This window comes from Sinohyriopsis cumingii, chromosome 1 (assembly GCF_028554795.1).
Source record: "Sinohyriopsis cumingii isolate HCF-2022 chromosome 1, ASM2855479v2, whole genome shotgun sequence".
Lineage (NCBI taxonomy): Eukaryota > Metazoa > Mollusca > Bivalvia > Unionida > Unionidae > Sinohyriopsis > Sinohyriopsis cumingii.
In genome coordinates, this window is record NC_142961.1 from 108,898,144 (window position 1) to 108,911,138 (window position 12,995).

The following is a 12,995-nucleotide window of genomic DNA, read 5'->3' on the forward strand; positions in this document are numbered from 1 at the left end:
TTAGCAGGGGTGTTGTGTTGTTGCTTTTGTCACCAGCCAGTGACTGTTCTGCAAAATTTACTTGCCAATTAGAACATTTTGTAGAAATTTGGAGTACTTTACTCGCAACTTGGAACCCTGTTTAATATAAAATTTTGAACATCTTAGTAAACTCTGTGAATAATAATGATAGTAATACTAATTTCTTGATTTACTCGGGGTCTTACTCACTGAGCTAGGTACAAGCAACTCTTCAAAGAGGTTCTTGTAGATGTGAATATTTTTAAATGCTTCCCACTCATGAAGCTTCAACATGCATTTGTTGGTATGCATTAACCTATACAGTACTGTATACAGCATGTATAACTTGTACAGTACTGTATACAGCATGTATAACTTGTACAGTACTGTATACAGCATGTGTAACTTGTACAGTACTGTATACATTATGTATTAACCTATACAGTACTGTATATAGCATGTATTAACCTATACAGTACTGTATACAACATGTATAACTTGTACAGTACTGTATACATTATCTATTAACCTGTACAGTATTGTATACATTATGTATTAACCTGTACAGTATTGTATACATTATGTATTAACCTATACCATACTGTATACAATATGTATTAAACAATACAGTACTGTATACAATATTTATTAAAATATACAGTACTGTATACAATATGTATTAAAATATACAGTACTGTATACAATATGTACTAAACTAGACAGTACTGTATACAGCATGTACTACCATATAGTACTGTATACAGCATGTATTAACCTATACAATATTGTATAGAGCATGTACTAACCTATATAGTACTGTATACAGCATGTATTAACCTATACAATACTGTATAGAGCATTACTAACCTATACAATATGTATTAACCCATACAATACTGTATACAGCATGTACTAACCTATATAGTACTGTATACAGCATGTATTAACCTGTACAATACTGTATACAACATGTATTAACCCATACAGTACTGTATACAGCATGTATTAACCTATACAATATTGTATAGAACATGTACTAACCTATATAGTACTGTATACAGCATGTATTAACCTATACAATACTGTATACAGCATGTATTAATCCATACAATACCGTATACAGCATGTACTAACCTATACAATACTGTTTACAGCATGTATTAACCTATACATTATGTATTAACCTATACAATACTGTATTACCAATACATGTATCAATTTCAAGATATCTTTTCCATAGTCAGTTGAGGAGGATATATATATAGATGATAGTAAAGTTTTCAAATCCTGAATGCATCTATTGGGAAGGGGGGGTGAGTATTGTGGAATGAGGGGACAGCAAGTATTTCTGTTGCAAGTGTTGATGTTTCTGATGGTTTCCATCTCCAGTCATCTGATTACTTATAAGTAAATATATAGGCTTGTTCATCTTCCTTTTGCAGAATGAGCTTTGTAAAAAAAATATCCTAATTCATTAAGTCATATACATTGTTAGTTTTTCAGCTAGCCAAATAATAAGAAATAAATTATATGATCAACTAAGGTAAGAGACCACCATCAATCAAATTTACCATAAATTGTTTGTCTGACAATACAGTATATACAATCAAATTAGGATTAAAACCAACTGCCAATCAAATTTATACTATACCATTACTGGAAAATGCTGCTTAGTCTCCCAGCGACATGTGTAGATGAAATAAAGATTGACCTGCCACTCAAACAACAGAACTTGGTACCTTGAAAAACATTTCTTAATCAAATAATTTGAATACAATAACAGTAAAAATCCTTGACATGGATGCTGAAAATCCCAAAATATTGATGTTGTGTTTATAAAGATTAAGCAAATTTAGCTAAAATAACACCTTTTCGGACAACTGTAGTCATGCTAAAATTTTGTGATGACCAGAATATAGTACAGAAAATATGATTTAGTATCAGTAATGAATAAGCCACCATTTGTAAGTGTCATAAGTAACAGACCTGTGGATATTTGTATGAAATACTGCCATTGATGGATGGTCTCAATTTGTTTGTACAATCTATCACTGTCAGCAGCAGTTCATTATTATTTGTTATATGACAATCCCTTGTGTTGCAATAAATTACATGTAACAACACTTCACTTCACTGATTTTAAATCATGCAATGCACTGTACAAAAGCACACATCACTTTGATACAGACAGCTTAACCATCACAGAAATAATATCTTTGCACAGCGCTAAATTAAACAAACCTCATAATCAATGCTGTTAAAAAATTGCAATTTATAATATTACCATCGGATCCAATCTGTTTGGTAGTAAGGTCCATTTCATGAGGGAACCTCAGTTAGCTGAGTGGTCTAAAGCACTCACTTTTACAAATTACTGCCATTTCACCTCTGTCCACATAAGTTCAAGTCTCAGGCATGATCAGTGTGGGTATTAGAGAAAGCTTGCCAGCCGCAAGTTTCCTGCAGATCAGTGGTTCTTGCTAGGAATTCGCCAGGTTCTTCCTACACATTTTACATTGGCTGCCATGTATAGCCTACTGTGTGCTGAAAAATGGCACTAAACTCACAACAACAACCATTTCACAAGAATTCTGCAGAATCATGTTTCACTGGTTCTGTTGAAGCACATTTAAAATACACAAAGAAATCACTGTAGCCTGAGCTTCATTTGTCTGTGATTATCTGCATCCTCCGTAACGAGTATCTATTGTATACATCGATCAAGTTTTATGGCTGTATATGCAGAAGTGTCAGAGACATGGACCTAAATGCCAAAGGTTAACGTTAAATCCTAACATAAAAAGAATTAAAACATCATCAGGAAAGTGACAACTATGTCTTGCCTATGCTTTGCAGGTTGAGACAATAATGATGGAATAATGAGGGAATACACTGCATGTGAATGCATGCAATATATGGATCAAGGTACAGTCTAACCTCATTAATCTGAAACTGACTGCTACACATCAAGAATCAGAAAAAACATATTAAGGGTTATGTGGGTGTCAACTGAAAGAAAAGGTGGGGATTACTCAATTATGTCAGTCCAGATACACCTGTGTGTATATGTAACATCATGTAACTAGTTACACAATACTGACTTGCTTTTGTTGTTTTTTGGGGTTTACCACCATTTCTAAGTTCAAGATAGCATATATGCCATGTATAACTGGTGGAGGAAAGATTCCAAGAAAACCCAAGAACCACTGACCCAAATGAAGTTACTGGCAAGCTTTGTCACATAACCATATTGGTTTAGCCTGAGACTTGAACCCACATGGACACATATGAGATAATAGCGATTGATAAAGGCAAGCACTTTAGACCACTCAGGGCCCCCTTCATTATAGAGACTTCAAACTTGAACAAATTGTACTCATATGGCCTTCTACAATTAATGTGTCTTTACAGAATAAAGTCTTATTCAACAACTGATTTACCACTATAAAAACATGTACACTTCAAAGAAATATGATGAATACATTATAAAGCAATCACATAAAGAACAGCAGACAATAAATTAGATGACATGAAAGTATTTTGTTATAAAGTATAGTAGATAATCTAATGTTATGATTTTGTGGGTTTAATGCCATTGTCCAGCAAATGATAGGCTATACATAGCTGCCAGTATATCTGGTGGAGGAAGAACCTGAGAAAATCCCTGGAAGAACCATCAACCCACCAGAAGCTACTGGCAAGGTTTCTCACATAACCATATTGGCTAAGCCCAAGGCTCAAACCATGATGATGCAAACAGAGGTGAGATGACAGTGATTGATAAAGGTGAGTGCCTTAGACCACATTAGAGAACCTGCATAAGGCATGACAGGTGAACCAGCTTTTCATCATATTTTGAAGCAGATTGCTCAAAACTAAAAGTACATGGCTAAGCCAATGCAACAATATTACAAAAACATGTTAGTGTTGGAAAATTAACTGGCTACACAGTTAAAATTTATGTAAAAACATGGTGTTTGAAATGACTGCAGGAAATGATAAGGTTATCAGGCAAGTACAAGAATGTACATTCATAAAGAATATTAGTGAACAGATCTGAAACAAACATATGAACATTTAAATCAGAAGACTTTATGGCAAAATATTAAATTTGTTTACTATGCAAGGCTGGCTACATTTTGCAAAGAAACAAACAAGGTGAAAATTAAACTGCAATGTTTGAATTATTTTACTAGGGAACAACTTAAAACCTCCTAAATCACTTGAAATTCAAAACACTGATTCACAATTATAATGTCAAAATTCTAAATAGTCAGATGCTCACAAAATCATGATTTCTCCCAGTATTCATTATATCCTTACTGGACAATATTCAAAATGGCAACTTGATGAAGAATATGGTATAGAATAAGGGTCATATGTAAACAAAACCTTTGCGAATCAATCAACCGGAACTTTGAAAAATCTTTGACTGTTGGTGGGCATCTGTTCTGTCAAACGCAATTGTCTTAAATCCCAAAACCATTACCACCATTCCACACCAAGCCACTACCAACCATTTCAAAAACTCTGATATATTTCCACATACGAACTTTATTAAAGTTTTAAAGTTATTACACAGATATGGAATTACCAATATGTCTAAAATCTGACACATCCTTTTCTTTATTTTCCTACCTGTTAGCAATGCAGATGTCAGACATATATTATTAAGATGAACATAGGCCAGACAGACTGAAAAGATTTTGGAACAAAACCATTTAAGTTCTTGGGGTCAAGAGTTTGCACTCACAATAAAATCTGGCAATCTGATTTTTACTGTGCATTATTATCAAGCTGTATTTATTGGCAAAAATTTTCATTTGTGCAAGAATTATTTCACGTTTTCTTTTCAATGCCACTTTCAAATGATCTGACATTTTTTTTGGAAACCCTCTTTACCCATCAAACTGAATAGTCTACTCCGAAGCTTTCTGAGGCAAGGAACTACCATATATACTCACATATAAGACAATACAAACTGCAAACAACAAAGATCCTGATCTGCCATACCATAATGCCCCTGCAGATCACAGTCTTTGTTGTTTGTTTGACTGATTGCTCCAAACAAACTGCCCGGCACATTATGCAACAGCAGATCTGGGTCAGAGCAGTTTGCAGTTAGACTCATCTTACTGTCAAATACATGCACATAGTTACCAGTTACCTGACACTGACAGAGGTCACATTACACAGCTTACTGAAACCACAAGGTTCTTCACTCCTGTTGCAGTGTACATGTATACACCTACATGTAAAATGAGGTCAATATCCTTGTATGGGTTTACAGTTAAAACAATTATTTGTCAAGTCATCAATTCTAATTTCTTATGGCTTAACATACAATCCCAATGTCTGATATTGTGCATTTAAAACTTGGTCCAAATTTTAGTCAGATCAGATATATCCAGTATATACTACCAGTAATATTTTAAATTCCAGAGGACCACTCCAGTGGCCTAAGTGATTAGAGTGTCCACCTTGGATGCAGGAGGTTGCAGGTTCGAACCCCAGCTGAGTCTTACCAAAGACATATAAAGATGGTACTAACAGCTGCCTCACTTGGCACTCAGCATTAAGAGGTTTTTAGTGTTAGGACTGCTCAGCCTGGTGTCAGGATAATGTAAATGGGTGGGACATGATACTACATGTCTGCAGCATCATGCCCCAGTGCTAGATATCAGAATAAACTGCCACACTGCTGACATTGTAGCAAATTAATTATATGACTGAACAATTGATAACGCTGTTAAAAATCCAAATCACACACATACATAAATGCCAGAGATCAACATATCCATTAACTAAGTTAAATTGGCCACATGTCCATGTTTCAAGATAAACTTCCAAGTTTCTGCCCTTTAGTAACTTTTTTGAGGATTTCTGTTTGAATCCTCAAAAAATCTTATTAAGGATCCCTACAAAGTCCTGTATTAGATTTAGATGACTTAAGAGTTTTCAATATGGCTTGGCGGTGAGTTGGGGGTGTCAATAAATACCAAGTCAGAGATAGAAAGAAAGGATGGATTTTATGTCTTTATTAACACTGATAATTATTTGAATCCTATCTGAATATATCCAATGAATATTTGAATACAGAAATATGTGAGATTTTGTTTCAGCTCTAATAGAGAACCCATATAAGACATCATGAATGACATAAATTACATCATGAATTACATAAATTACATATAAGACATCATGAATGACAAATTACATCATGAATTACATAAATTACATATAAGACATCATGAATGACATAAATTACATCATGAATTACATAAATTACATGTAAGACATCATGAGTGACATAAATTACATCATGAATTACATAAATTACATATAAGACATAATGAATTACATAAATTACATCATTAATTACATACATTACATATAAGACATCAAGAATTACATAAATTACATCATGAATTACATAAGTTACATATAAGACAAAATGAATTACATTATGAATTACATAAAATCATACATATGTATTGATCTGGAGTCTTTTTTATTTGTTTGTTTTTAAGTTGAATTATCTGCAGATATGGAAGTCACCCAAGAGTAATAATAGATATATTGATGGCGTAACTACATCAGCATCAAGAATAACCCTTGCTACAGTTGTCTATCTTGATTTTTGAATCACTACTGCCCCAAAACTGAAGAGGAATATTCTAGCTATGGTATGATATAGGCATGTCAAAATATCTTTTGTTCTTGAGGGAAACCAGATCTGATTCTGTTTAAGAGATGCAGCAGTGAGTTTACTCATTTTATGACTTGATTAACTTCTATTTTCCAGTCCAAGATATCCACAATCATAATGTAAAGTAGTTTTTCTGTTTATTTTTTGTTTATTTTCACACTGTTCCATATTTATTCCTTCATGTATTACTTGGAAGTTTAATTCTTGACTTTAAATTTGGCTTGTCATCTTGTTATCATTGGTTTTGACTTGACTGCATTTATCTTCAAACATCTATTTTCATACCATTGTGCTCACACCATTTGCTTACATTAAACAAGCCCTTATTTAATATAGTTCTATGCTCTCAACCAGTTAATCTGGTGTTATATAATGCCATGTCACTGTGATTATGTCAAAAAGTGGATATCTTAGAGTGATATGGCAAATCAGCAATGAACAGCATAAAGAGTAATGGTCCAAGAACTGATCCCTGTGAAACACCTGACTTTCTAAGTATTTTTATCTGAAAGTTTGTTTGCAAAAGAAACTTCAGTTGCCTGCCTTTAAGATAGGACTGGAACCAAATTAAATTTGTTTGGTTAACTTTATAAATTCATATTTTTGGAGGCATAATTTTGTAATCAAAATCCTTTGCAATGTCAAGAAACACTGTACCTACCACTGTAACAATGTCAAGAAACACTGTACCTTTGATCTACTGCAGTTAATCATTAATCCACCATTCCAGTTAGTGTAAAGAGGCAAGACAATTCTTAAGCAAAGCCCTGAATGCAGTAAACTGGAAGATTCCAGGTAGTTCCTGATTCGTTTCAAAACATGTCTTTCTGATACCTTCAAACATGTTGATAAAATTGATGTTGGTCTGTATAACTTTTCATATTGGATGCATATCCATTTGTGTATTAAAGTTTGTATTGCCACTTTTAGATTGTTTGTAAAAGTACCTGTTGAAATACTTAGACTGAAAATGTATGTAAGCAATGGTACAATCACTTGAAAAGAGAGCTTCAGGAATTGTGCTTATATCATATATACCTTAAGCTGTTCTGACATAAACATTTTATATGATGCATTTAAAATGAATTCCAGAACTGCTGAAGACTTTTCTTTATTATAACTTTGAGGAAATATGCTCATTTCTGTCATCACTTAAGAATCCATTACGACCTGCAAGATCCACATGTTTTTCATTAATATTCAGAAAGGAATGTGTTTGTTAGACAGAAGTTGGATAAACCAGACTAGAATAAAGTAAACTACTAATGACCTGTATGTTAACTTCTTGACTAATTATCTTTTCACCCCTAGTAGTCTTCCTGTAGGCAAACATTTGTTTTATTCATCAGTATCAGATATTGTAATAAGACAGCAATGTTCCAGACAAATTACATGCCAGCTGATATGCGTATGCCCAGGGGTCAATTTCAGGACCACATCTTAAGTTAAAGGCTGGTCTTAATTAAAACACCTTAATGACTTGGACTTAAGTTTTGTATAATAGGACTGCTAGATTAAGTTGGTTAAATCTAGACCAGGCTGTCTGAAAGAAATTTACCAGTATCAGTTTCTAATGGTATACCAACTCTATTCGGGCTCCGAGTGGCCGAGTGGTCTAAAGTGCTCACTGTTCTGGATCACTGCCATCTCACCTCTGTCTGCATGGGTTCGAGTCCAAGGCTCAGCTAGCATGGGTACATGGGAAAGCTTGCCAATAGCTTCTCGTGGGTCAGTGGTTCTTCCCTGGGTTTTCCAGGGTACTTCCTCCACCAGTTATACTGGCCGCCATGTATAACCTATCTTGTGCTGAAAAATGGCATTCAACTCTAGAACAACAACAACCAACTCTATTCATCTTTACAAAAAAGAAGTGCAACTATGATCTCTGATGACTTACCACCTCAAATTGCCATGCTTATTATGAAACAACCATTCCCCCATCCCCATTCCCGAAACATAAACCCCGACCTGCTATGGACTGTAAGCCAAGTGGATTAGAACTGAAAACCTGTTACAAATAAGGGAACGGTCATTTCATTTTCAGTGGGGGAGGGGCAATGAATGGAACCTCAGTTCGTTTTTTTCTGACCATGATATTTTTTTCTTTCACCTCAAGATAATTCATTTTTTTTCACCTAATCTGCTGGAGATTACCTTTTCGAGATATTTGGGGGCTGGACTTCTTTTTTCAAAAGACAAATCAGCCCCCACCCCACCCCATCCCCACAAACTAAACACATAATCCCTAACTTTTGTCTTCCTACTATGATTGCACATATACAATTTTATAAGAAAATATTGGAAAATAACTTCTGTACACATGACCTTAGACCCATCCTCAGGAACCATCTGGGACTGCATTTGCAGAAGTAAAACATAGGGGTAAGATGAACACCAAGGCAAGTTAATCTCCATTCTTTTGTTTAGGAGATAGTTATGAACCAATGTAAAGATGGATGAACAAATGGGGGATATCAAAAATATATGCTCAGCTCTGCTGAAGCATGGGGCAAACAATTCCATTTTAACATAGTTACACTCAGTACATGATGTTGAAACAAGTCTCAGCTTAAAATACAAACTTCTGAAGTTAAAAGAAGACACAAGCTGCATAAGATATAATTTCAGCTCTCTCATAAAATTTCATTTAAAAAAAAAATAACTTACCATATATTTTAATGTTGTACTGAGTCCAAAATATCCAATAATTTTTATCCACAGTTAGAGGTATCTGCAATGTGTATCAAATATTACTCCTCAACTGTCCCCGGAAGTGTGTCAACTTGTGGTGAGATTGACACAGTGTGAAGAGGGCAGATTTAATGTTATACAATGACAGGTCTACTGTGTATGATACATGCTCTATTTTAGTGTCTCCAAACTTCATTTATTAAGGACAGCAGCTGGTGAAATGGAGTATTTAACTTTTTTGAAAAATTGTACGTATTTAAAGGTCCAAAGAATCCAAAACAACATGAAAATTGCAGGTTAGTGTGCAATTTCGCACTCTGTACCTAAGTTACCATAAATACCTAACCCCATGAAAGGATCAATAAATATACAAATTAGCAAACAGTCCCTAAAAAGGTCCCAACTGTCCCTAAACTAATGGCTGAACAAGTACACAGGTATCAATCATCAATTCTGTAGAGCAGAGATTTCTTTAATCAAATATGTAGAGAAAAGCAATTATAAACTACATGTGCCAAGAAATGAGTATGCAATAGATGTAGTAATACAGCCTTTTGCCTTCATTCCATGAGATGAGTATGCACTAGTTGTGGTAATACAGCCTTCTGCCTTCATTCCATGAGATGAGTATGCACTGTTGTGGTAATATAGCCTTTTGCCGTCATTCCAAGAGATGAGTGTGCACTAGATGTGGTAATACAGCCTTCTGCCTTCATTCCATGAGGTGAGTATGCACTAGTTGTGGTAATACAGCCTTCTGCCTTCATTCCATGAGATGAGTGTGCACTAGATGTAGTAATACAGCCTTCTGCCTTCATTCCATGAGGTGAGTATGCACTAGTTGTGGTAATACAGCCTTCTGCCTTCATTCCATGAGATGAGTGTGCACTAGATGTAGTAATACAGCCTTCTGCCTTCATTCCATGAGGTGAGTATGCACTAGTTGTGGTAATACAGCCTTCTGCCTTCATTCCATGAGGTGAGTATGCACTAGTTGTGGTAATACAGCCTTCTGCCTTCATTCCAAGAGATGAGTGTGCACTAGATGTAGTAATACAGCCTTTTGCCTTCATTCCATGAGATGAGCATGCACTAGTTGTGGTAATACAGCCTTCTGCCTTCATTCCAAGAGATGAGTGTGCACCAGATGTAGTAATACAGCCTTCTGCCTTCATTCCATGAGGTGAGTATGCACTAGTTGTGGTAATACAGCCTTCTGCCTTCATTCCATGAGATGAGTATGCACTAGTTGTGGTAATACAGCCTTTTGCCTTCATTCCAAGAGATGAGTGTGCACTAGATGTGGTAATACAGCCTTTCGCCTTCATTCCAAGAGATGAGTATGCACTAGATTTGGTAACAAATCCTTTTGCCTTCATTCCATGAGATGAGTATGCACTAGCTGTGGTAATACATGTACAGCCTTTTGCCTTCATTCCAAGAGATGAGTATGCACTAGATGTGGTAATACAGCCTTTTGCCTTCATTCCAAGAGATGAGCATGCACTAGATGTGGTAATTCAGCCTTTTGCCTTCATTTCAAGAGATGAGTGTGCACTAGATTTGGTAATACAGCCTTTTGCCTTTGTTCCAAGAGATGAGTGTGCACTAGATTTGGTAATATAGCCTTTCGCCTTCATTCCAAGAGATGAGTATGCACTAGATTTGGTAACAAATCTTTTTGCCTTCATTCCATGAGATGAGTATGCACTAGCTGTGGTAATACATGTACAGCCTTTTGCCTTCATTCCATGAGATGAGTATGCACTAGATGTGGTAATACAGCCCATTGCCTTCATTTCAAGAGACGAGTGTGCACTAGATTTGGTAATACAGCCTTTTGCCTTCATTCCAAGAGATGAGTATGCACTAGATGTGGTCATACATCCTTTTGCCTTCATTTCAAGTTGCAGCTGAGTTAAACTACCAGTATTTGCCAAAGTCATAAAATTTTTGTTACCAGCAATATATCAGAGAAAGCTTTAAGAACTGATTACTTTGCACCAAAATATACATGATGATAATACAATTAAATTATTTTGAAATCAAAACCAAGGATCTAGACAGGTCAAGACACCACAAGCAATCTGTGGTCATAGACCATTGCTTAAATGCATGAACACATCTCATCTGCCACCAGTGGGAAATATCAACAAGGGTCAGGATGCATTGCAAGCACTTATCTATGAACTATCATGAACTGTCCCATTTGTGAACATTGTTAATATTCTTATGATATGTTCGAGTCAAATAGACAAGTTAATCAAGCACACGCTCAAAAATTATCTCCCTTTGTTAAATTGTCTAGATTATAACAAATTACAAATGGTGACAAGAAGCTATGTTATCAACTCCAAATCAGCAAAAAAAATGCAAATATATATTTTCAATTATTTTGTTTTAATTATAAACTACAATGAATTCATTCCACTGCAAAAACACTCATAAATATATGTAAATCTTCCCGCAACTGCACTGAACACAAACTGAGGTGTTGTGGATCTTTAACTTTTTAGGCTTTCTTGCAGGGCTGTTTTACCAATATATACTTGCCTATAAATCAAATCAAACTACAAGCAACAAAGACCCAGATCAGCCATAGCATAATGCACCTGTAGAGCAGGGTCTATGTTGTTTGTTCTACTGATTACTTCTTACCAAATGCATATTCCCAGATCTGCCAGTGCATTATGCAATGGCAGATCTGGATCTGTGCAGTTTGCAGTTGGACTCCACTTATAAGCAAGTATATATGGTAGTCCATGTACAAGGCTTTACTCCTGCTATGTTCAATATGTTCTCTTTCTTTAAACTGAGAAGGGTTAATGGAGCCTGTACCCCTCTGAATTTTATCACCAAAAAGTTACAGGACATTTCTTTTGTATTCTGCCACCATCTTGGATCCAGGTATCTACCATTTAATCTTTTGGGGAGGGTGAAATAATTTGTTTTTTTTGGGGGGGGGATTTTTTGGTCATTATTTAACAATTACTTGAATGCAGAATGAGTGGAAATTAGATTAACATATTCAAGAAGGGACTAAACTGAACATAAGATAAACTTCATCATAAACACTTAATTATTGTATACAATAATCCAGTCAATATTCTTATAAGCAGACTTTATAAAATATACTCAAACAGGGAGTGAGACTTGTATTCATAATATCTTCTGTTAATTCATATTTACAGGCTTTCTCTAATGCGGAAAATATTATGACTAAGAATACTGTCATCTACCTTACAGTCCATTATCTTATAAATATTCAAGAAAGGAAATGACAAGAAACGGTTAGGTGTCAGTGTCTGAGACAAAGAAAAATTATTCATATGCAACACCTCAAGGTGAGGACCGAACTTGCTTGGGAATTACAGGACCTGAAATGGAATATTTTATTGTCTGAAATAATAATTTCTATTAAACAAAGAAGTTCCATCTAGGCTCTAACTGGCTCAAAAACAGCCCGTATATGAGCAATCATGAACCCTTCTACCTACAAGGTCTAGAGATGGTCCCAAATGTGAAAACTGAGTGTAAGATGCATTTTCCAGGCATCCAGAAATCATCATATACAGACATGCATTAAAGCTGTAAA

At 35.1% G+C, this 12,995-nt stretch overlaps 1 protein-coding gene across 2 annotated transcripts in view; it reads right to left on the minus strand.

The window, feature by feature from the left end:
- LOC149807571 (serine/threonine-protein kinase Sgk3-like) overlaps positions 1-12,995 on the minus strand; it is a 232,160-nt gene that overhangs the window by 117,096 nt on the left and 102,069 nt on the right. The window contains exon 1 of one of the 2 annotated variants that reach the window (XM_089967973.1): positions 9,377-9,489. The exons of the other annotated variant lie outside the window; for it this stretch is intronic. Within the exon in view, the coding sequence (XP_089824099.1) occupies positions 9,377-9,379 (3 nt within the window). The 5' untranslated portion in view covers positions 9,380-9,489. Of the gene's footprint in view, positions 1-9,376; positions 9,490-12,995 lie in introns of those variants that run through there. 2 annotated transcript variants of the gene reach the window in all.